General features: G+C 43.2%; 1 protein-coding gene across 3 annotated transcripts in view; it reads right to left on the minus strand.

Annotated features, from left to right (window-relative positions):
• The window catches only part of RASGRF2 (Ras protein specific guanine nucleotide releasing factor 2), a 201,709-nt gene that overhangs the window by 149,022 nt on the left and 26,202 nt on the right, over positions 1-26,485 (minus strand). For all 3 annotated transcript variants that reach the window (XM_030567354.1, XM_030567353.1, XM_030567355.1), the window contains exon 2: positions 2,411-2,517. In XM_030567354.1, the coding sequence (XP_030423214.1) occupies positions 2,411-2,517 (107 nt within the window). The remainder of the gene's footprint in view (positions 1-2,410; positions 2,518-26,485) is intronic.

Raw genomic sequence — 26,485 nt, forward strand, 5'->3', positions numbered from 1 at the left:
AGCTGGGACTGAAGGGTTGAGAACTGGGCTGGGACACAACTGGTGGTTGGCAAAGGGACCAGTGGTAGCTGCAGCTAGTGGACATTCAAGAGTGGCCTGCAAACAGTGGGGCAATGGGCCTGAATGAGACCAAGGTGCCTCATAAAAGGACAGGACTGTGGCCAAGGGATTTGCAGGCCAGTGCGTGATTGTCTCTGGAAAGGAGTGGCCTTGAGCGAGTATCCTTGCACTAAACGAGAGGAGCCCCACCTTCATACTCTGGGACTGAATCATTCTTGTGGTTGAACTGGGACTTGTGTTTATCAACTTTTTATGTGGCTTGGAGCCATCATACCTAGGAAAAGTATAATGTTTATTCCAGGCAACCATAGTAATACATCTTTTATTACTCTCATATTCAGTGTTATGGGGGACCCACCAAGGTCTAGAGTTTGAGGGGCCTAAAGCTTGGAGCACCTACAGGGCTTGCCTCTGAGTGTATGGTATACCCAGCACACTACCAGGCACTTAGGACTGGTGTACCAAAGGGCTAACAGTGACAGCCTGGGGGTGGAGGGCAGGATCAGTTACAATTCTGTGCTGGTGTGTCACTAATTAACAACTCATATGTCAAAAAATCCTTATTAAAAAGAAGCTGATATCAAAGTACTGAACTGTGAAATTACAGGGAGGCGAAGAATTTATACAACAAGCTGCACGCATTTCACCTAGTTTTACTCTTCTGACTTGGAAACCTATACAAGAAAAGTGAATGTGTAACTTTCCTGGAAAAACAGCTTTACATTTTAAGAGCAGCAATGTTATGCTTTTATAATATGATACAGAATGACAGAACTGAATAAAATTACTGAATCCCTGAAAAGTTCTCCAGCAAATAAAGAGATTTGATAATACACCTGATAAATGTGATTAAGGTGGAAGGACAGGCTAGATCAAGATAGGGATGGGAGCAACACTGTCTTTATGGGTCCATATAAAACCTATTGATAGTGAAAACCTGTGTTTTAGGCCACAGTTGGAGGTCAGAGTTCAAATCCTGATTTAAAAAACAAGAGAAAATGAGTTTGGCAGTCTCAGCCTAACCCCTACCCAATATATTGGTTTTCTGACCCTTATATTGTAGACCGGTGGGGGAAACTTGCCTTTTTTAACCCCATGCAGGCCTAGATTGTCTGTTCCCTCTCATGTGTAGGAGTTCCCTCATTTCTACCCAGATCAGCTCCCCTGACTCAGTGCACTGTGCTGAGTTGCTGCAGAACAAGCACCTCTTCTAAGAACAACTCTCCCTTTTCTCTTTGGTGCTACCCTATATAGTGTGCAGTGGCTCTGGTGCACCATGTCCTTCTCCTGCAAGAATGGTTCCTCTTGCAGTCTTTGGATTCCTGCTTCTCAGGCTCTGATTCAATTTTGTTAGGTTCCTCCTCAGGGTTCAAGAGGACCCCTGAAGCACATATCCTCCACAAGTGAATAGGTAAGGGAAAAGAGGGGCTGGGATCATAACTCCTCTTTACCCACATCACACATCAAAAAGCCTGGCTTGAGTGGAGCCAGGACCCTCTACATCATCATTAAATAATTGTAAATTAAAACTTGTGCTCATTTCTTAGTGCAAAAGCAAAACCATTTCCATTTATGTATTTAGATGGTTTGGATCCTGAGCAACTCAGAAACTGCTGCCCTCTCAGTGCATTACCATAGCTGTTCAGATTAACCGTGATTGCTGAAATGAGGGAGGGACCTGGAGGAAAGGCATTTCAGCAAAAGGCCTTCATTTCTACAGCTCAATTCCCAAAACCTGAGTTGGCTGACTTTCACATTATACTGTAATCCTCATCTTCCTCACCCAGGCCCTTTCTGAGGAAAGGGGCACTGGATGGTAGAAAGTCATAATGCAGTCAAGTGACAGTGACAAGTCTTTCATTTTTTTCACACTGGAAAGTGTTTTGGAATTAAATTTTGTGACTGGCATTTTATTTATTGAAATGTATTTATTATATAAATATAGTTTAGTCTGCTCATTTTTGTACTCTTGTATCTGAAGGCATTTTGTGAGTCACTCACTATCTCCTTTCCATGGCTACAGAACACTTATTTCTGACTTGCAAGTTACTGACCAAGCAGCTCTTACATTTAAAATGAATTAATGCCTAAGTATTTTGCTTAGGCACATGTTCTCTGAAACTAATTTTATCTAGAGCACTGACTGTTTGTGATACAAAACACATATGCCTTTAACAATTTGTATCTGTAACACTCTATCCAGTGAAACTCACCTGGGGAATGCAAGTATACATATGCCTAAAATAAATTACGTTCTTTTTAGAGAGAGTGTATTTAGATTAAAATTCTCTACCATCTTCTTAAGAATAAAAAGTGGAGTTTAGAATAAATTAAGAGCCTGGTTTCATACCTAGCCTGGTGGATAGCTTCTACCCATTCATCTCCATCACTTTCTTCCTCACAACGGAGCTCCAGTGGCTTCTGCCCTTCATGCCCAAAGACAACAGTAAAGAAGTACTGCAAATTTTAAGGGACAAAAACATTGTTTTAAAAATGCTGCTAAGTAAAACACAGGCATAACATACAATAAAATATTAAGAATTCTGATACAACCCAAAACATTACACACTGCTAAGGATTCAGTTTCAATTGATGACGGCCATAAAATGCAAAGCCGATGTTTAACCTATATTCAGCTTTCATGATACTTATGATAATTCATTGTTCTAAAGCTTCCAAATAGAAGACATCATAGCATAATTCTTTTAGCAGCTGCAATACCTGGGTACGATACGGTGACTTAAGGATGATGTCTTTGTAGTTCATTCTTTGCATTTTTTTTTTACCTTAGGTCAATTACTTTTACTTTTTTCAAATGCTACTTTAGAAAAGACCTCTCCTGTGGGTATGAGTGACAGTTGAAAACAATTTTCAGACCAAGTACTATCAAACAAATCTTCAAAGCTCTTCTACATGTATAATACACAAGGAGCAGAAAGTCTAGTTTATTCCTTCACTATTCTGACAAAACAAAACAAAAATTAAAAAACTAAATCTTTTTTTCCCCTTTCAATAAACATCTCTCTCGCTCTCTAGTTTTCACTGTTAGGACTGAATTATTTAAAATTTTATTGAGGAGACTTCTGTCTTCACAATGAAGCCCTATTCATACACAAAGAGTCATTAACTTTGATGGCACTTCTCCTATGAGTAAAGCAAGCAGGACTTGGCCCAGAATGTGCTTCACAGCAAGCAGAATCTTAGGGGTGTTCTTATTAACATCAGAATAGCTAGTGGAGCAATAGGTACAGGCAGAGATGGCATTTTTAGTAGGACCAGAAAAAAACAACAATCATTTCTATATTTTCAAAACTATACCACAAAGGTGCCACACTAAGGATCCAGTCCTGCACTCCTTGCCAACCCAAACTCTTAGGCCAGGTCTACATTACAATCGTAGATTGACATAAGCTGCGTTAAGTCGATCTAATACTGTATGTGTCTACACTACCAAGTCCCTTCCACCAACATAAGTAGGCTGCAAAGTCGACTTCTCTACTCCACCTCCTTGAGAGGATTAGTGCTTGATTTGACATCCACAGGTCGACATGGGGATAGTGTAGACGCTGCATTGTGTAATTTAAATGAATTGGCCTCCAGGAGATGTCCCATAATGCTCCACTGTGACCGCTCTGGAGAGCACTTTCAACTCCACTGCACATCAGCCAGATACATAGGAAACAGCTACTCTCCTGTTAAAGCCCTGGGAACTTTGGAATTTTCATTTCCTGTTTCATCAGCGTGGAGAGCTCACCAGCACAACTGATCGTGGAGACTCAAGGTCGCAAACGCGCTCCAACATGGAGTACACAGGAGGTGGTGGATCTTATTGCTGTATAAGGAAAAGAGTCTGTGCAGGAAGAGCTCCTATCCATCAGAAGAAATGCTGACATCTATGCCAAGATCGCATGGGACATGGGGGAGAAGGGCTACACCAGGCACACACAGCAGTCCCGCATGAAAATAAAGGAGCTTTGTCAAGCGTACCAGAAGACAAGGAAGATGAATAGTCATTCTGGTTCTGCCCCACAGACATGCCGCTTTTATGAGGAGCTGCATGCAATTCTTAGTAGTGACCCCACAACTACCCCAAGACACTCCGTGGATACCTCCCAGGAACCCCAAGCAACCTCAAGCTGACATAGAAGAGGAGGAGGAGGAGAATGGAAAGCAGGCAAGCAGTGGATCCATTCTCCCCAACAGCCAAGAAATGTTTTTAACCCTGGAGCCCATCCCTGCACAGGACCAATTGTCAGCAGAGCGTGATGCCGGGCAAGGCACTTCTGGTGTGTACACCTTTCCTATCAGACTGTAGGGATAACATGCTGTTATTTTTTATGTTTAATCTGAACAAAAAATTAGGTGTATTGGGTATCGGTGGTCACTTCAGCTATGCAGAGGGTGCTCTCCAAAAAAGACTGTTTAGGTGCACAGGGATAGCCCGTGAATCCTCCATGGAGATCTCTAGGAAGGTTTCATGGAGGTAGTCTGCAATCCTTTGCAGAAGGTTTCTGGGAAGGGCTGCCTTATTTCATCCACCACGGTAGGACACTTTCCCGCACCACTTCAGTATTAACTCTGTTGGCATAATTGCAGCACAGAGCATTGCAGCTTCACAAAAGCAGTAGCACAAGACCTCTCACCCATTCCTCATGGCCTTACTCACCATGGCTGGAGCAGTAAAGCGATTCTTGGAATAGCCAGTGGTTGCGATTATTTTGTGGCTTGCAATGAAGTGTACTGAGGGGTGGTTTTTTAATTAAAAAAAAATTAACCTTGCACCAGAAACAATGCATGCACTGTCAATGCTACCCTTGTGATTTGCATTCCTGACAGCTGAAACCTGGTCCGTCGGAGCATCCTTCACACCAGGACAGAGACTTTCGCAGATTAGAAGGCAGAAAAAGAAGAATCGTGAGGACATGTTCAATGAGCTAATGCACCTCTGAGAGTGACAAGATGGAGCTCAGAACATGGAGGATTACACTGTCTGAGATCCTGGACATGGACAGCGAGGACAGGAGAGCATGCAGGGAACAAGAGCATGCCACACAGGAAGGGATGCTGAGGATTATGAAGAAGCAATCAGACATGTTGAGGCATCTGGTTGAGGTTCAAGAAAGGCAGATGGATGCTAGATTCCCTCTGCAGCCTATGCTGAACCTGCTGCCATCATGGCCCAGATCTACATCCTCCTCCCCAAAATGTCATATGGGGTAGGAGGTGAGAATGTTCAGTGTTCCTTGCACTCAACACCAGGGGAGGGTACAAGGACCAGAAGGCACATATTCTCACACCTTTGATTGCTATTCCAGTGCATCTGTAAGCAAGCTTTCCTTATTTCTCCCCCTACAATGTTATCAGCCCGTTCGCCGCAAGTTATCTTACTTTTCTTTGCTTTCTCTGTGTGTTTGTGTGCATAATAAAATTTCATGGATTGAGGAGAAAAGGCTCTTTATTCATTCCACACACGGTAGTTGGTGGAGGAGTTTATAGGGGAGAAAATGAAATGGAGGGACAGTTTGGTCAGGAACAACACAGATAAGTGTCATATTACTCTGGCTCATTGCTGAAACTGGTTTTCAAAGCCTCATGGAGACGCAGAGCCCCTCAATGTGCTCTTCTTATTGCCCTGGTGTGTGGCTGCTCAGAACTGGCTATCAGGCAATCTGCCTCAACCCCCCACCCTGGCGGAAACTTTTCTCCCTTTGTTTCACAGATATTATGGTGCACGCAGCAGGCAGCAATAACATTATGGATATTGCTTTCACTGAGGTCTAACCTAGTAAGCAAACAGTACCAGTAACCTTTTAAACACCAAAGGGCACATTCCACAACTGCATTCTGCACTTGCTCAGCCTATGGTTGAACTGGTTCTTACTGCTGTCCAGGCTTCCGGTGTACGGCTTCATGAGCCATGGGAGCAAGAGGTAGGCTGGGTCTCCCAGGATCACGACTGGTATTTCAACATCAGCAATGGTTATTTTGCAGTCTGGAAAGACAGTTCCTGCTTGCAGATTTCCGGACAGACCTCTGTTCCTAAAGATGCATGCATCATGCACCTTTCCCAACCTTCCCACATTGATGTCAGCCCCTGTGATCCGCTAGCCAGGGCCAGCTCCAGGCACCAGCCCAGCACGCAGGTGCTTGGGGCGGCCAACAGAGAGGGGCGGCACGTCCAGCTCTTGGGCGGGAATTTGGCGGCGGGTCTCTCACTCCCTCTGGGAGCAAAGGACCAGCCGCCGAATTGCCACTGAAGACTGAAGCGGCAGCAGTAGAGCTGATCGCGATCACAGTTTTTTGTGGGTTTTTTTGCCACTTGGGGTGACAAAAACCCTGGAGCTGGCCCGCCGCTAGCGCTTGCAACACCATTGAAATGTATCCCTTTCGGTTTATGTACTCTTTGGCAAGATGGTCGGTTGCCAAGATAGGAATACGTATTCCATTTATTGCCCCATCACAGTTAGAGAACCCCATCATGGCAAAACCATCCACTATGTCCTGCATGTTTCCCAGAGTCACTACCCTTCTTAGCAGAAGTCTCTTAATGGCTCTGAAAACTTGGATCACAACAGATCCCACGGTAGATTTACCAACTCCAAATTGATGCCCCAATGACTGGTAGCAGTCTGGCGTTGTAAGCTTCTACAACACTATCGCCACTCACTTCTCTACTGTCAGAGCAGCTTTCATTTTAGTATTCCTATGCTTCAGGGCTGGGAAAGCTCTTCACACAGTTCCTGGAAAGTGGCCTTACTCATTTGAAAGTTCTGTAGCCATGCTTGTCATTCCATAGCTGCATAACAATGCAGTCCCACCAATCAGTGCTTGTTTCCCGGGCCCAGAAACGGCACTCAACCGTGTCAAGGTAATGTTTGACTGTGGCCAGCAACTGTGAATTGCTCCATTCTATGTTTTCCAGCAGGGCTGCATGCATGGCATCACATTGTTCCATGCAGCAGCTTCTGTATCGGCTGTGTAAATATTGCAAGATAAGGTGCGAGCTGTTTGTAATGCTCACAACAGTGTACAGCTGAGTGGTGCCCATGCTTATCGTGCCATGGGGTCCACACAGGTAACCCAGGCTTATGAAAAAAGGCATGAAAAAGGCTTGGTTTGTTTGCCATTGGTTTCATGGAGGGAAGGAGGTAAGTGCATCATGGGAGGCTAATGCCATGTTCCCATAACTACCCACACCAATGTTTTGGTCCCATAAGGCACTGCAAGCCCAACCCAAAATTCCACTTGGCTATGTGCACTATGGGATAGCTACCCACAGTGCAGTGCTTCATGCGTCGATGCAAGCCCTGCTAGTGAGGATGCACTCTGATGACACAATTAGCATAGTGTGGACACACAAGATCGACTTGTTTAAATTGGAGGCTCTATGGTGACTTACATAAAATCGACTTAACTCTGTAGTGTAGATATGGCCTTAGTGAAGTTGATGGGAGTTGTGAGTGAAGGACTTCAGGATAGGGCACTGAGCAGTCAGCTGGTACAAAATGATTCTTCTCAGGTAGGTGCAAAGTATGAGGAGAGAAAATGCTCTCCCCACTAAACGTAACTACATCTGTATCTAGAGTCTAATGGTAAACTCCAAGGTCATTCTAATCAGCAGTGAAACATCTAACTCAGCTTCCTGTGGGTCCACCAGCCATTGTTACAAATAGTAACCCAGAGTGATGTCAACACACATTTTACTTTATGTGTCAAGTTCACAACTCAGCTGCAGTGATAATACAAGAAATCCTCTGAGGAAAATGCAATTTCTAAAACCATCAAGAAAATATAAAGTACATCTTCAGAGTTAATGGTTGTTTTAAAATAGAAAGATCAAGGAATGTATCAAGAAGAAGAGAAGATCAGAAATACATACACAGACAATATCTACAATCATGTGCAGAAAGATTTTCTCAAGTCAATATTTAAATCTAATTTCTACTTGCAACTGGGAGGGAAAGATTGTCCATAAGACAGTTTCCCTGTTAAAATGATTCATTTTATGAAAAAAAAATTGACTATCGTCAAAATTACATGTACTATTATATAACTATTATGAGTCAGTAGGTGCTGCTTCTTTAATAATGAGTAAACTACAAAGTAGACCCTATGGATTAGAATATACACCTCTACCTTGATATAATGCTGTCCTCGGGAGCCAAAACATTTTACTGCATTACAGGTAAAACCGCACTATATTGAACTTGCTTTGATCCACTGGAGTGCGCAGCCCTGTCCCCCCGCCCCCCGAGCACTGCTTTACCACATTATATCCAAATTAGTGTTATATCGAGGTAGCGGTGTATACATATTTACTACGTCCAACTGCCTTTATGCTAGTGCGTATACTGGGATATTTGATTTAATTTTAATTAACATTGGGTAGAGCACGGAAAGGTATACATAAAAAGGAAGTTATTTCTTTTGGAATTAGATTATTAGTTGAACTTTAAGTTCCTAAATCCTATATAAATGATGTTTCATATAGGAGACTTTGGACACAGAAATTAGCAACAGACAAGTAAAAATCATAGGAACAAGCTAAAGTAGAAAGATTCACATTTAATAGAGTTCACAATGAAAGTCAAGGCTCATAGCTATTGAATTTTCAAATATAAACCACTCCAAGCTCTGAAAAGGGTCAATACATCATTTAAAGGACAATCCTATAAAACCAACAATGCTTTTAACAATGCTTACCACTTAAATGTGAGTACCATGTAGGGAAAGAAACATTTAATGAGTTGTGGAAGGACCCACTTAAAAAAGCATTAGATAAGATCTTTTTTATGACACAATGCAGTTAAAATAATCTTTAAAAGGCAGAAAACAATTGCACTAACAACAGAGAGATTTAACTATTTATTTCATATTTTGTACAGAATTACTAGGCTACGTGATGTGTATGCATTTTAAAATCAATCTGACCTATGTGTCTTTAGAGTTCTTGGTTTCTACTATGTTTCATAAAGATGGAAAATCAAATATAAAATGAGAATAAATATATAGATCTGTACAAGTATTAATTTACTTTCTAGGTATAATTGAAGTTGGAGGGACTGAGGAGAGTTGATTTCACAGCCCTTTCTATATTTTTTTGTAAGATCAGATAAGGCCAGCCCTCACTCAAACAAAACTTCTAGTGATTTCAATGGAAATTTTGTCTTAGGATTTGGATGATATAGATTTTAGAAGCATTCAGTTACTATGGTGATGAGCATGATATAAATGCCTTGTTTAGACTAAGAAAATGACAGACTAGAAGTTTGATTCAGTTCCTATTGAAGTCAACGTTAAATTCCCATTGACTTCAATTGGAGCAGGACTGAGCTCTTGGTGGGTATGGCTGGCACAGAAAACTGAAGATTTTAGGAAGTTATTAAAGCTTCACTTGCTTTTTTAAAAAGTTGTGAGCATATTTATTGCTCTGCAACACCATTGGCAAGTCATATATCTTGCTATAAGTGGATACTTCACATATAAACTAATATTTAAAAATAGGATTCACCTCTCAACATGTATATGCAAAAGTACCAAAATATATTTTTTTTAAAGAATCCTGAAGTAATCCTTGGACTTCTAACATTTTGATAAATGTTACTTATTTATCAAAGGCATTTGTTACAAACAAGCTAGAAAAGAAGATAGTAGCTGTCACACATTCCTGGATTTTCAACATCATGGAGTGTGTGTTATTGCTCGTATATAAATAATAGTAGTACTAATGCTCAAGTGTCCTAAGTAGCCGTTCAATTTCCACATCATTTTGATTTAGGTAATAGTAATAAAAAAAAACCATTTTTCAAAAACCCGTTTATGACTGAGAGTAAATATTTATGACCTTGTGGACAGATTTATAACAGCTACCATCATTTTTATCTGTTAGTCTAACAGGCATTTATATTTTTAGGATTAGGTATCTGGGTCAGTTAGATTATTTTTATTATTGTTTCTCCTGAAAGTATGTAATGAAGACTTGTAGAAGGCTAAAGATTAAATAAAAATTCTGTACTTTATACATATATCAAAAGATTCAGTCATTCCTTTTTAAGCTGTTCTTTCAGTATTCAAATGGATGGATTTACAAAGATGATAAGCATTGATTTTAACATACACAACTTTGGTAGAAAAGGTTTTTTAAAGTTTTTTTTAAGTGTATCTGTAAAGAGAGGAAAAAAATAGAACTTATCTTATTAGCAGCACACTATTAAAAAATAAGTCAATGGAAAGAACAGTCTGATCAAGTTGGAGAAAGATCATTGTCCTTTATTTCAGAAAGTGTTAAATAAAACTATTATATTATCTCTTCCACTGGTGCCTAACTCCAACTAGTCTCAATTTCTTTTTAAACTGGAAAGGAAGCTGTAGAAGCTGTGCTTAACTGTGGGATGTGGAGAACATCTGCTGGGCCTGCCTGATTAGAAATTACTGGAACAGGCTTAGGAAGATGATTAAAAATAATTCTGCATGAACAATCAGCTGTCACTGATCAATCTAGGATTCTGCTGGGCAGTTTACACCATAAGATTACATTAATTTCATCTTTTTAAGAACTGCTAGCCTAGTCGTTACCACTCACTGGAAGAAGAACACATCAAAATTTGCAACACTTGTTTGAAAAAACAAGGCTTGTGTTAGACTGGAGAAGTTTATGTATGCTGTATGACAAAAACTTGACAACTGTAATATACTGAGGTATGGCTCCCCATCATACAAGTCCCTGTCACAGCATGTCTGGCCTCTTTCAGAAGGAGTGGGGTCCAATGCATCTGGGGGCCCAATAATCTGCTGCCCAACTGGGCATAAAGAAAGGCACCTGCACTTTATAAACAGGGAGACAGCTGCTGGTGATTGCTGGCAGGTGCCTGCAGATACTGCAAGGAATAAGAAGGCTCCTGAAGGACAGCAAGGAAAGCCTGTGGAGAAGTCTGGGTAAAAAAGTGCTGGGAAAGCAGGAAGACAGACTCTCATGGAGATGGGGCTGTACCCAGCTTGGGAATGGAGCCAGAAGAAGTGAATTTTAAAGACAGGACAGACCCTCAGGTAGAAGGAGTTGAGCTAAGTGAAACTGGAATGAAGATTATGTAAATCTGAGTTCTATTTTGAAAGATGTTGTGCAAGACTTAATAAATTTGACCCAAGAAGGGCAATTTTTAAAATATCTGGACTGTGTAGTCTCTTAAAAGGCCCTGACTTAAGGGGAAACTGAGGCAGGCTTCAGCAGAGCCACATGTGGCCAAAAGGAGGTACTATGCTCCCTTTTTATTAATTATTACTATTTCTATTACTGTAGTGTCTAGGAGAATGAGCCATGGACCAGGACCGCATTGTGCTAGGTGCTGTTCAAATCACAGAACAAAAAGATGACCCTACCCTACATATTTTACTACCTAAGTATAAGACAAGAGACATTAAAGGGATACAGACAGCTAGGGGAGTGCAAGGAAATGGACAATATTGGTCAGTATCATAGAGAATGATCTCTGTACACTAGCAGCCTAACTGTTGAGTGTTTTGTAGGCAAAACAGCAAAGGGGAGATTTGAGAAGTAATTTGAAGGAGGATAATGAGACAGCTTCACAGATGTTTACAGGGAGCACCCTCCAAGAGTGAGAGGTAGCATAGGAAAAAGCACGAATGTGCTTGTTTGAAAATTTAACGAATGAACAATGGAGGCTGGAATCATGGGCTGATCAGAGACGAGCATCAACAGCTTAATAACAGTGACAGAGGATAAGTAGGGTGGAGATTGGCAACAAAGGGCTTTGAAAGTGACTATAAGCAGAGTATGGTTGATGCAACAGAAAAGGAGGCGTGCCAATGACCGGGCTGAAAGAGAGGAGTGACACGGTCAAAATTATGGGCTATGGAAATGATTTTTGTAGAAGCTTTCTGAATGGATATGAATGGGGAAAGATTGCATTGTCAAGGCCAGAGAAAAGATATTGGGGGGGGTAACCAGGCACAACATAATGAGAGTGTGGACAAGAGTTTTAGCTTCATGTATGGATTGAGGCTGTATTTTAGAGATTTTATGCAAAAAGAATCAGTAAGATTTAGACATAGCCTGGACATAAGGACCTAGAGAACGCCTGAGTTGATGAAGCCGAGGTTACAGGTTTGAGTGGAAGGATGGTGGTACGGGTGGCAGGTGAACCCCCAAGAGCTGGCTTGTTGTTATACATATAGTTGAAAAGAAATTGCATAAATAGTGCATTACGGGTGTGTGTATGTACATTTATTTATACACACACACCTCTGTCACAGACTGGGGGAATATGTGTGTGTCAATGTATGAATTTCATTTTGGTTCTGTGATTGCCATGTACATTTCAACTTCCATTTTGAATGTAACCTTGAACACAGTTTTGAGCATTCATTTTGTAGCAGGAACTTGACTCCTAGTGGAGAGACTATGTCTGGGAAGCTGTGAGAGAGCAATCAAGGGCCATCAGTATTGAATGAACTCTCCTAATGAACCAATGGGTGTGCAGGACCATTTACTTTGAATGATTCTCTACTCAGAATAGGGTTGCCAACTTTCTAATCACACAACAGAACACCCCTGCTCTGCTTCCTGTCCCACCCCTTAATTGAGGCCCCTCCCATGCCCTACCCCTTCTCCAAGCCCCCCCACTCACTCCATCCCCCCTCCCTCTGTCACTCGCTGTCCCCACCCTCGCTCACTCATTTGCACTGGGCTGGCTCAAGGGGTTGGGGTGCAGGAGGGAGTGAGGGCTCCATCTTGGGGTAGGGCCAGGGATGAAGGGTTTGGGGTGCAGGAGGGGGCTCTGGGCTGAGGGGTGGAGTTGCAGGGTTTGGAGGCTCCAGGCTGAGTCAGGGGGTTGGGGTGTAGGAAGAGGTATGGGCTCTGGGCTGAAGGTGTGGGTTTCGAGATGGGGCCAGAAATGAGGGGTTTGGAGTGCAGGAGGGGGCTCCAGGCTGGAGTAGGGGGTTAGGATGTCTGTGGGGGTGAGAGCTCTGTTATGGGGCCAAGGATTTGGGGCGCAGGAGGGCGCTCCAGGCTGGGGCTGAGGGGTTTGGAGTGCAGGAGGCGGCTCTAGACTGGGGCAGGGGGTTGGGGTATGGGGGAGGGGTGCGGAGGAGTGGGGAGGGCTCTTGCTGGTGATGCAGACTCTGCGGTAGGGGTGGGGATGAGGGATTTGGAGTGCAGGAGGGTGTTCTGGGCTGAGATTGAGGGGTTTGGAGGGTGGGAGGAGAATCAGGGCTGGGACAGGGGGTTGGGATGCAGGGGAGGGGGGGGGTGCAGGCTGCAGGGGCAGAACTTACCTCAAGCAGCTCCTGGAAGCAGCAGCATATCCCCACTACAGTTCCGGCTCCTACACGGAGATGAGGCCAGGTGACTCTGCAGGCTGACCCATCCACAGGTAACGCCTCCACAGCTCCCATTGGCTGTGGTTTCTGGCCAATGGGAGCTGCAGGGGCAGTGCTTGGGTTGGGGGCAGTGTGCAGAGACTCTGAGCTGCCTGTATGTGTAGGAGCCAGAGAGGGGACATGCCGCTGCTTCCAGGAGCCATGTGGCATGGAGACTAGCAGGGAGCCTGCCAGCCCCGCTGGGCAGCGCCGCCAAACAGACTGGCAACAGCCCGGTCAGCGGTGCTGACCAGAGCTGCCAGGATCCCTTTTCGACCAGGTGTTCTGGTCAAAAAACAGACACTTGGTCACCCTACCCTAGAAGCCAACAGAGGGTTGGAGCCTGGAAATTCCCCAGCAGAAGTTCATGGGCAGAAAGGTGAAAGACACTGTTTTAAAAAAGGAATGTTCTCTCAGCAAGGGAAACCATTGCACTTCCAGAAGCAACACAATCAAACCAAGAATGCTGGAAGGGCTGGTTGGGCTAAGGACTGAGACCAAACCCAAGACTCACAGCAGTAGTGAGGTCAGACTAAGACTGACTGTTTTACGAGTCTTTTTGTTTTCCATAGATCTATAATTCTTATGTTTCTTTAAGAGTAATGTGTGTGGAAAGAAATTCCTTTGCTAAGCCTGTGTTCTTAGCTTTACTGGCATGTTATTCCCAAAGGCTTTAACTAGAAAACCAGAGTTCCCACAGTCAGGTGGATGCTGGGAGAAAGATGCCTAAGCAATTTGGGATTGGGAGGGCTGAGACAGGGGTGATGGAAGCTTCCTAACAGTGGAGGGCCACTGGCACCCAAACCGTCCCCTCTTGCCCCCCACCGCCTCTCCCCCCAAGGCCCCACTCCTGCACCACCTCTCCCCCCCGAAAACTCTGCCCCTTGACCCAGACTCTTGCTCTTACAGACAGTAAAAAGGGGGGAGGCATGTCTCTCCCCGCCCCCCCGTTCCAGTGCCTCTGGGCTGAGGCACTGGTTCCCAGGTCCAGATGGCCAAACTATGGGGTCCTACTGCCCAAGAAAGGTGTCAGACATGGGGCCTGCACCTGGGAGTATGCCTGAGACACCCATAGCTACCCAGACCCGGGTACTTATAGGCACGGGACTTATAGGCACATTGGATTCAGAAGTTGGAGCTAATCACAACAGACTAGCGACCATCCAGAGAGGATGACTGGGACAGGTTGTGACAATACATATGCATATACACAACACACTTTTATATGCATATAAAATACACACACACACACACACACTATATATATAAATACATTGTGGTGCATCCTGCATTTTTTCAATATTTGTATTATAAGTTGCACAAAAACAAAATAAGGGGTTTAGAAGGATTTGTATTTTTTGTGAAGTCTTTGCAGATTGTTTTACCTCACTGTTTTATGGCTGTTACCTATAAATGCCCCGATTTGTTTATGACTGACAAAAAAAAATAATAATCAAAACTCTTCGTCTTTGATGAGCAACAGCTAAGATGTATGAATCCACAAGGCAAACCTTTCATTGAACCTATCATTTCCCCCAAAAGTATAATTCCAGCTGCAGAACATTCACTGCCACCATCTGGTTTGGTACAAAGATTCACGACAGCTTTCCTGTATTAAAATTTATGAAGTCAATCTCTGTACATATTGTAACAGAAAAAGATTGCATTCAGAAACAGGGATTCACACTGGGAAACATGCCACATCCTGTAATACTTTATATCAGGTAGGAGAATTGAAAACTGAGAAACGTTATAAAACTGGTAAGCTCACAATTACTTTTAAAAATTGCCATGAAACTGCCCAGTTTTTGAGCAAATGGAATTATTTTCAGACTATAAAAACACCAGAATAAGTATTTTATACTGTCAAGCCAATGAAGTTATTGCAATGTGATTATCCAAGCTACTACTAAATAACTAACATTAGTAAAAGACTTGTTGACATCAAGTTTTCAACATTTTACCAGACTGCAGTGTGTAACTGTAGTAAGTGTCTTCCTTTCCGCCATTTATTAAGATCTTTCAGATCATGTCAGCTGTCATACATTCAATACAGAAAGACTTCAGAATTATTCACTGTAGAGTACTTCAAATAATCTTGTAAATTAGATATAATTTCTCACCATCATGAGAATCATGCATATACTAAAGAACATGATGAAATTTCATTTTAAATGACTCAGCAATTACTGATATATCCTCTGATAACAGGATAGAAACTTCTTACAAATTTTACAAAAAGCTTAGACTCTTGTCCTCCTAAAAATAGGTTTTAAAAGTTCTGTTTCTAATGTATTTGTCATTCTGCCACTGCTAATCAAATCTAACAATTTTTATAATGGGAGCAATCAGAAACGAATAGTCAATACCCATAATCTATCTCCTAATTAGTTAAACTGTATTGTGAATAAGCTTTTCAATTCAGAGATCTCTATAATATGAAGAGTATTAATAAAGAATTTATAAAAATCAAAATTCTCTCTCATTTTATTTATTCCTTGTCCAAAAACTTTGGTAACGTAGAGTTGTGGTTCAGTGGCAGTGTCTTGTATTCTTCCAAAATATTGTACACTTATATTTAAACTGCTGAGAATGAGGAAACATAGAGATAAGCCATAGACCAGCTCCACCCTGCAACCTTAATTCTGCCCCCTGGAGCTGGAAAACCAACTGGGGGATATACTATAAGTATATTTCAATCAGGACTGCTCTATAATAAGCAGACAAGAGGAATGACTAAGTAAATGTGCCATTTTATATGCTGTATTGTGTCTCACAGAATTGGGACTCATGGGGGAAGCCACAAAGAGGCTTCCTGGGACCTATTCATTGCCAGTCAGCGACCACCTTTTCCCTGCTCTCGGCTCCTCTATGCCTCCACTAGGGCTAAATGAGTTATGGGGAAGAAGAAAGGTAGTAACTGATAGGCTGTTATAAGGAGTACATCCAGCAACTGGAGAGAGCAAGGGGGCATGGAGAGTGTCTCATTTCTCTCACAGGTGCTCCCCAGTCATATCCACGTCACTATCACCACTTTGTAAAAAAAGGGACAAGGGAAATTTGCTGTCCCAAAATTTATTAATGCAGAGTTCAGGTTACCCCAGACTCCATACTCCACTTTGGGGGCTAGTGTAATAAGCACAAGGTTCTCCACAACCCTCTGAAGCTTAGAAGGATGTTAGAGGCATCCAATTAAGAACTTAAGAATGGCCATACAGGGTCAGACCAATGGGCCATCTAGCCCAGTATCTTGTCTGTGGACAGCAGTCAGTGCCAGATGCTTCAAAGGGAATGAACTGAACAGGACAATTATTGAATGATTCATCTCCTGCTGTCCAGTCCCATCTTCTGGCAGTCAGAGGTTTAGAAACACCCAGGGCATAGGGGTGCATCCCTGACCATGCTGGCTAATAGCCATCGATGTACCTATCCTCCATAAACTTATCTAACTTTATTTTTCATCCAGTTATACTTTTGGACTTCAGAACATTCCCTGGCAACAAGTTCCCAAGGTTGACTGTGCGTTGTGTGAAGAAGTACTTCCTTATGTTTGTTTTAAACCTGCCGCCTATTAATTTCATTGAATAATCCCTTGTTCTTGTGTTATGTGAAGGAATAAACAATACTTCCTTATTCACTTTCTCCACATCTTTTATGATTTTATAGATCTCTATCACGTTCCCCGTTGGTTGTCTCTTTTCTAAGATGAACAGTCCCAATCTTTTTCATCTCTTTTCTCCTGGAAGTTGTTCCATTCCCCTTCCCAGCCCCCCACACCTTATCTGTACTTTTTACAATTCTAATATATCTTCTTTAAGATAGGGTGAGCAGAACTGCATGCAGTATTTGAGATGTGGGTGTACCATTGTTTTATATAGTGGCATTCTGATATTTTCTGACTTCTTATCTATCCCTTTTCTAATGGTTCCTAACATTCTGTTGGCTTTTTCAACTGCTGCTGCACATTGAATGGATGTTTTCAGAGAACTATCCACTACGACTCTAAGATCTTTCTGGAAGAGTAACAACTAGCTTAGACCCCATCATTTTGTATGTATAATTGAGATTATTTTTCCCAAAGTGCATTACTTTTGTATTTATCAACACTGAATTTCATCTGCCATTTTGTTGCTCCGTCACCCAGTTTTGTGAGATCCCTTTGTAACTCTTCGCAGTCTGCTTAGGACTTAACTATCTTGAGTAATCTGGTATCATTTGCAAACTCTGCCACCTCACTGTACACCCCTTTTTCTAGATCACTTATAAATATGTTGAACAGCACTAGTCCCAGTACAGGTCCCTGGGGGGACACCACTATTTACCTCTCTCCATTCCGGGAACTGACCATTTATTCCTACCCTTTGTTTCCTGTCTTTTAACCAATTACTGATTTGTAACCCTGACTGCTTATTTTGCATAAGAGCCTTTGGTGAGGGACCTTGTCAAGGGCTTTCTGAAAATCCTAGAACACTATATCCAGTGGATCCCCCTTGTCCACATATTTGTGGACCTCTTCAAAGAGGCACAATTTCCCTTTGGTCTCCAAAGCCTATCTCCTACTTTCCCTATGTCATTGATACCTACATGTACCATGTCCATTGGCTCCTCTGCAGCACTGCACATATGTCTATCTAGATGTCTTGAGAGATCCACAACCTTTGCACCTGGCGGCAATTCACCATGCAGTTTTCCAAGTCATCACAAGCTCAACTATCTGTAATTAAAATAACTGAATCGCCCATTCATCTCAATGGGATGTTCTCAGGTTAATCACAACACACCAAGCAGAAGAATACATCCTGACACAATAACTCTAAGTGTTAACTGACCCACTCATCCCCAATGAATGGTCTCTTTCCCCCTCTCCCAAGGTGTCATAAACAGATAGTTAAGTGTTAATGTCTCTTTTACCTGTAAAGGATTAAGAAGCTCAGTAACTTGGCTGACACCTGACCAGAGGACCAATAGGAGGACAAGATACTTTCAAATCTTGGTGGAAGGAAGTCTTTGTTTGTGCTTTTTTTTTTTTTGGTTCATTGTTCGCTCTTGGGGCTAAGAGGGACCAGACGTACACCCAGGTTTTCCAAATCTTTCTGAATCAGTCTTTCAAGTTTCAAAATTGTAAGTAATAGCCAGGCAAGGTGTTTTAGTCATATGTTTGTTTTCTTAACTTGTACATGTGTCTTTTTGCTGGAAGGATTTTTACCTCTGTTTGCTGTAACTTTGAATCTAAGGTTAGGGGGGCGATCCCTCTAGTCTATATGAATCTGAGTACCCTGTAAAGCATTTTCCATTCTGATTTTACAGAGATAATTTTTACTTTTTTTCTTTAATTAAAAGCTTTCTTTTTAAGAACCTGATTGATTTTTCCTTGTTTTAAAATCCAAGGGATTGAGTCTAAACTCACCAGGGATTGGTGGGGGGAAAGAAGGCGGGGGATGGTTAATTCTTCCTTGTTTTAATATCCAAGGCGTTTGGATTGGTGTGAAGCCTCTCAAGGCAACCCAGGGAGGGGAAAGTCTGAAGGGAAAAGGAGGGGGATGGTTAATTTCTCCTTGTTTTAAGATCCAAGGGGTTTTGGATCTGTGTTCCCCAGGGAAGGTTTTGGGGGAACAGAAAGTGTGCCAGACACTATATTCTGGCTGGTGGCAGCGTACCAGATTTAAGCTAGTAATTAAGCTTAAAAGTGTTCATGCAGGTCCCCACTTTCTGTACCCTAAAGTTCAAAGTGGGGGAAAAACCTTAACACAAGATGTACTGCAGCTCCTGTTTTGAGAACACGAGTTTTCAAACCAATCTCATGGTCTTTAGGACAATTTTAATATTAGAATCAGCACCTTGAGGGGCTCGCTCTGAAAAACCTCGACAAAATGACTCCAAATTTGCACCAAAATGTATACCCCGTCCCTATTGAGGCATATTAATATTCAAGATAATCTTACTATCACATCAATTTTAGAGTATTTTGAAACCACTGAAGGTTAAACCAGGTTTTCCATTTTCTCAAGGGTGGAAAAGGTCTACAAAAATTCTGTCTGTTGGATTACTGTATAATTTTTAAAAGTTTCTGCCAGATTTTTCCATAGCAGTTTGTAGGGGGGAAATATAATTTGAAGTTTTCTGTAATCATTTTTAAAAGGGCTATATGAATAAAATTTTTCTACTATTGGACGTTTCCTGAAATCCCTTTTTCACAGTACCTATGGTACTTTGAGCCATGACATTAATATGTGTGATCCTTTGATTTGTGCTGATTGGGTGAATTATTGTAGAAAGTTGAAACTTTTTCATCTGTCCTGAGAAATTTTACTGTTTTAACTGACAACAGTATCCTGCTGGCACATTAGTCAATGTAGACTTTATGCAAGTCTTTACAATAGGTCTCTTTGTTACAGGTATATTTCCTAATGCTCAGCAACCACATTTCATCATCATTATATCGATAAGAATAGCAGCTACTTGCTTTTCTTTGATCAAGCTCAGTCCATTTGTTCAGGAAATGATTAAGGAGCATGCAGCATGATTACATTGCCCTAATACTGCTGCTTACTACAACCTTTCACTGTCTTTCTATTTAATTAATGCTATTTTCTTTGTCAGTGTTTCTCAAGTAAAATCTGAGTATGCATGAGAATTGAGGACACTTTGAAATATTGGCTCTTAAATCAGAAGCTTTGTTTTCAGTGAAAAACTTCCAGAAGGAGCACCTGCAGAATGCAACAGGTAACTAATGTGCACAGTGGATATTCTTAGAAAGTTGCCAAAAGCAGGACTTCCAAGCCTGGTCTACACTACAAAGTTTTACTAGTATAACTTGATTTATTGTGACAACCCTTGTGTGTATCCGCACTCAATTTTGCATCACATCAGTAAAATCCTGACTGTTTCAGTCAAGTTAAGCCATCTCCCTGAAAGACACCCATAAAAAGAGGCCTCCAGCAACAGTCCCACAGTGCCCCTGTCCCCATAACAAAAACCAGTCTGGTCACAGTTTTGAATTCACCTAACCAGGGGTCACGGTGACCAGAAATACAATCCCTCCATTCCCTCTACAGCATGTTTTGGGAATGCTTCTTTTCCTGCTATTCCATCTTTGCAAGCATACTGTGAAAAGCTTCAGCAAAAGCTTATACTGCTGACTGGTCCAGGAAAAGAGTCCTGCATTTTCTCAGCCTTTTATCTTCTTTTTATATAATTAATGCTATTTTCTTTGTCAATCTTGTTTTGGGGGGAGAGCAGTGCAAGCAGTGCAGAATTCCCACATGAATAAAGATGTTTATTTGGGCATGCAGAAGCTGGGGGGCAACAGGGACAAGCAGCAGTGTCAGGCAAATGGGAAGCAACTGTGGCAGTCCTACCAAAAGGCAAAAGAAGCTAATTGAAAATCAGGGGCTGTCCCCCTCATGTGCTACTTCTATATGGAGCTGGCTGCCACACTTGGCAGGGACCCCACCAGCACCCAGTTAGTGACAATGGGGACTTTGCAAGACTTGGAGTAAGGATCTCCAACAGCTCACAGCAATGAAGAGCTTATTGAGGAGGAAGATGCAGCATACAGAAACAGCCAGACGCTCTTTGAGACCAGTCAGGCCCCGACCCAGACAAGCCCAAGGACAGAAACCACTGAAGAAGGGGGTTCTTTTTACTCTGTTCATGAGTCCTGAAACCATTCCCTTCCTACACTTCTTCTTTCCCCTTTCAATGTGACAGCTGAACCTACACAGACAGAGAACAAAGGAATTGCTTCTTGAGGTAGTGTTTATTTAAAAATAAATAAATAAATAAAACATGTAGGCAGCAAAATAAGAGAATACGTGTAAGCATAAAAATATTTTTAGAGGCAGGCTGTTGGCAGAACAGCCAGATAGAATTTCTACCACCATAAATCACTGCACTGCAAACATTAAGGGAAATATACTGAAAACAAGCCTCTGATCCTCTGTCACCCTCAGGAATGAGATACATCATCCATAGTCACCACTGTCTATGATAAGTTCAGCAATATTTATTGCACTACCCCAAAACTTTTTTCACGGAACACCCGACTTTCCACCCTCTATGGCTACAGGCTTTGAACAGTACCCCCTACCCCAGTGGTCACCAACCCATCAATCGCAATCGACTGGTCGATCCTGGGGACTCTCCCAGTTGATTGGGATTTACGGCTGCGGTGGCACAGTGGGGCTGCCTGCCACTAAGGCAGGCTCTCTGCCTTCTGTGGCCCCATGCTGTTCTCAGGAGCAGCCAGCATGCCCGCACGGCCTGGGGGAGGGGTGAGGAAGTCATCTCCAGCAGCACGCAGAGCCACGTGTCCCCCCTTCTGCCAGGGACCACAGAGACGCGTTGGCCCCTTCTGGGAGCAGCATAGGGCTGCAGCAGGCAGGGAGCCTGGTAAGTGCTGCCTTGTTGGAAGCCACACCCCAACCAGCAGCCCCCATCCTGGAGCCAGCACCCCATACCCCTTTCTGCACCCCAAACCTCCTCCTGCACCCCAACCCGCTGCCCCAGCTCTGACCCCCTTCCAGAGCCAGCACCCCATATTCCCTCCTGCACCCCAACTCCCTGCCCAAGCCCTAACCCCCCTCCCAGAGCCCACACTGCCCCCAAAACCCAACCCCCGTCCAGCCCAGTGAAAGTGAGTGAGGGTGGGGGAGAGCAAGCAACGGAGAGGAGGAGGATGGAGTGAGTAGGGCAAGGCTTTGGGGAAGGGGCAGGGCCTCAGGGAAGAGGTGGGGTAGATCCTGGGTTGCCCTTAAATTCAAAAAGTGATCTTGGGCACAAAAAGGTTGGAGACCACTGCCCTATACTCACCATGCTGGGAGATACTAAACAGTCCTGAGCAAGCAGCCTTGAAATAAACCTATTCATATTTTTATGAAGAGTTTTATGGGGAAATTTTTAGAATTTTGACACATCTTTTCCTTTCAGAGAACCCTTTAATTCTAACAATGTCTGTCTTGTTATTTATCAGTGGCCTTTGGGGGGCTAATTTGGATAGGTGCCCCCCCGACACCAGCTGAAAGACTGACCTTGATCAGGAGAAAAATGAAATTGACAAAGGAGGGCATGCTTTCTGATCTTCTCAAGAGCTCTGAGGCTGGTGCAGGAGGAACTTGAGATTGGATGGAATGCACGCTGGAGGAAAGGCCAAATGAGTGAGACATGCATAGGGAAGTATAGAGAGATGTTTATGAAAGATTGTGATTTGAAGACATTCCCTTATAAGGGACAGTGTGGTGAGTGGGGAACTTGGAGGTGTGCCCCGGTCACTACAGAAGCTCTCCAGTTTGTTTATAAAAGCTTTATTCCTTTCTCATTCACTGGTTTGTTATTTAATGAACCCCAAAATGGTTACAAGAAGTACATCAAGATATCATGCAGCTTCACAGAGAGACAGCATGCTACAATTGCTCCAAACCCCAGAAGCTGTTGCACTGCAAGGTCAGTTCTATGTTCTTGGCCATATATATTCGCTGTCAAGATCCCAGCATAGTCTGCTACAGAATCCCCTTCACTGTATCCCCATGAAAAACAGTGAGAACTGCTGTGAGTGTATGTGATGTTATATGATTAAAACATGACCAGGCAGATCATTGTTGCTACTATTATATAATTGCAACAAATCTTGTATAAAGTGTGTCAAGTAAGGTGTCAATAGAAAAGTTATGGTTTTCTGAATGTGATCATCCTATTTATATGCCTGTATCATTTTGGTATCTAAAGTTATGAACCCTATGTACCTGTATTTCAAATGTGTTTGTTCATGTGGTAACACCCACAAGGTATGTAGCCTGTGCATCATGAAGGGATTATTCAAGTTGAATGGCCCACCACAGAAGATTCTAATTTGTGTAATGGCCTCTGCTATGACTAAGCGAAGCAGGCATGGACATGTGACTTGCCCACGTGACTCCAAAATCCATCTTGTTGCCTGTATTTTTCCATAAGCTGTGCAGAGGGCATTGTTTGAAACAATGGGTTTCCCTCCATGTGGAAGAAGCTATAAAAGACCCTGGAAGCATCCTCCATTTTGCCTCTTTCCTGCTCTGATCTCTGGACTATGGATTTATATCAATGGGTAGGGTAGCCAACTTTCTACTTGCACAAAACCGAATACCCTTGCCCCTCCTCTTTCCCTGCTCCTCCTCCAAGGCCCCGCCCATTTTCAAAACCACACTCCCACCCACTTCATCCCCCCTCCCTCTGTTGCTTGCTCTCCCCACCCTCACTCACTCATTTTCACCAGGCTGGCTTAGGAGGTTAGGATGCAGGAGGGGGTGTGGGCTCCAGCGGGGGGTGAAGGCTCTGGGGTGGGGCTGAGGATAAGAGTTTTAGGGTGTAAGCAGGGGCTCCAGGCTGGAGCCAAGGGGATTGGAGTGTGGGAGTGGGCTCGGGGCGGGGGCAGGGAGTTGGGGCACGGGAGGGTGATGTCTCCGGCTGGTGGTGCAGGATCTGGGGCGGGGCTGGGGATGAGGGGTTTGGGATGAAGGAGAGTGCTTTAGGCTGGGACCGAGATCAGAGGGTGGGACGGGGGGGTCGGGGCTAGGGCAGGGGTTTGGGGCATGGAGGAGTGTGAGGGCTCCAGCTAGAGGTGCAGACTCTGGGTTGGGGCTGGAAATGAGGGGTTTGGGGTGTAGGAGGGTGCTCTGGGCTGGGACTGAGGGGTTCGGAGGGTGGGAAAGGAATCAGGGTTGGGGCATCAGAGGGAGTGAGGGATGTAAGCACCACCCAGAGCCTGCCTCAAGCAGCTCCCGGAAGCAGCGACATGTCTCCTCTCCATCTCCTACGCAGAGGCACAGCCAGATGGCTCTGCGCACCACCCTATCCACAGGCATCACCCCCGCAGCTCCCATTGGCCATGGCTCTTGTCCAATGGGAGCTGCAGAACTGGCGCTTAGGGCAGGGGCAGTGCATGGAGGCCCGTTGCTGCCCGTACACCTAGGAGCCGGAGGGGGACATGCCACTGCTTCTGGGAGTTGCAGGGAACCTGGCTTAGCCCCACTGCACCTCCAACCAGACTTTTAACTGTCGGGATCCCTTTTCAAGTGGGTGTTCTGGTCAAAAACTGGAAACTTGGCCACCCTACCAATGGGATCATTCTAACCAAGGGACTGAGGACCTTCCAGTGGTTTAGGAGCAACCAGAGACTTAACAAGCCAGCAGTTTATTCCATCACTGCTACAAGTCTGATCCAAAAACCTTGCAATTATTGTATGTATTTAATTCCTTTAACCAATTTTACCTCTCACCTTTGTCTTTCTTTCTTTTATAAATAAACCTTTAAGATACTAAAGATTTGGCAACAGTGTGATTATTGGGTAAGATCTGAGTTTTAAATTGACCTGGGTATGTGGCTGGGCCTTCGGGATCAGAAGAACCCTTTGATTAAATTGGTTTTAAATATCCACTCATCATTAAGTCTAGTGTATGGGTAATAAGAACAGGAGTAGTTGTGGCACCTTAGAGACTATTTGAGCATAAGCTTTCATGGGCTACAGCCCACTTTATCGGATGCATGCAGTGGAAAATATAGTAGGAAGATATATATATATACACACAGAGAACATGAAACAATGGGTGTTACCATACACACTATAAGGAGAGTGATCAGTTAAGGTGAGCTATTATCAGCAGGAGAGAAAAAGAACTGTTTGTAGTGGTAATGAAAATGGTCCATTTCCAGCAATTGGCAAGAAGATGTGAGGTGGGGAGGTGGAATAAGCATGGGGAAATAGTATGAGTAATGAATCCAGGACTGGCAGACCTAAGGAGGCTACATTTCTGACTTCGTGTTAGCCAGTTAATGAGACAGAAGTTTACTTTTGTATGCTGGTTTGGGTATATCTGATGGAAGAATAACCACCAGTTTTAGGGTGTCTGCCCTATTTCTCAGCAGCTTGTCCTGAATTTTGTTATTTTCAGTTGTGACAGTATACATACACTAATCCATGCAGGAGCAATCAGCACCTTTTGCTTTGTTTTTAAGTTAGTTATTTAAAATGTTTTTAAGAAATTCTTTCATTGTTTATTACTGCTCAAACTTATGTTCTGTGAAAATCAAGATTTATTTATTGTGTCTTACAAAACAGGCATGTGACCATCCAAATCAGTGCCCCTTCAAGAGTCATAAAAGGTGTTAACAAATCATTTACAATTCATATACAAGCCGACTACAGTTTATTCACAAAGTGACAAAAATAACACAAAGAATTTGTAAAACTATGAAAAAGTATCCTTTCTGTTTATGTACTCTGAAGCAGGAAGGTGGAGCAGAATCGGCATACGTGTCCCATCTATCGCCCCAGCACAATGTGGGAAGCACATTGAATTAACTCCCTCTGTTGCTTCTTGCCCAAAGTCACAATCCTGTGCATTAGGGCATCTTTAATGGCCTTGCACGCCTGGGATAATGACAGCCCCACCACAGATTTTCCAATATCAAATCAACTGCTCACAGATCAAACAACAATCCTAACCCAAACTCCCACAATTCCCTGAGAGAAGTGCTCGTATCCCGCAATGCACTGCAAAAATATCCCACAAGTCAATACATTGTAGATGGCTTGGGGGACCTACCCAGAGGGCAGCAGGTCTTTTTGCCCATACAATCTCTTGCAGTGATGACGTGCAGCACCAACAAAGGTAGTCAATGTGCGCATGCTCTAATGACATTGCAGTGTTAGCAGATGTATGCTGGGAAAAATGCTACTGTAAAACTTTATCGTGTAGACATGGATGAATTCACAATATATAGTTGCTGCTTAGGTTCAACAGTCACAGCAAGTCACACTGAACCAGCAAGTTACTCTGTCAGGCTATCTGAAAACACTCTAGCTTGCAAGAGAGTTCAAGTCCTGCTGCTCATGCACAAATCACTTTCTCTGGCTGTCAACTTGTCTTGAGCTACAACGTGAATTCAGATTTTACTCTGAATCGGTTTTTAAATTTTGCTTCACTAAAGGGGTGGTGGGTTACAGACACTAGCGTAGATCAATCCTGGGTGGGCGATATCTACATGAGGAAGATCAGAGCCAAAGTTTGAGCTCTA

Source organism: Gopherus evgoodei, chromosome 6 (assembly GCF_007399415.2).
Source record: "Gopherus evgoodei ecotype Sinaloan lineage chromosome 6, rGopEvg1_v1.p, whole genome shotgun sequence".
NCBI classification, from domain to species: Eukaryota; Metazoa; Chordata; order Testudines; family Testudinidae; genus Gopherus; species Gopherus evgoodei.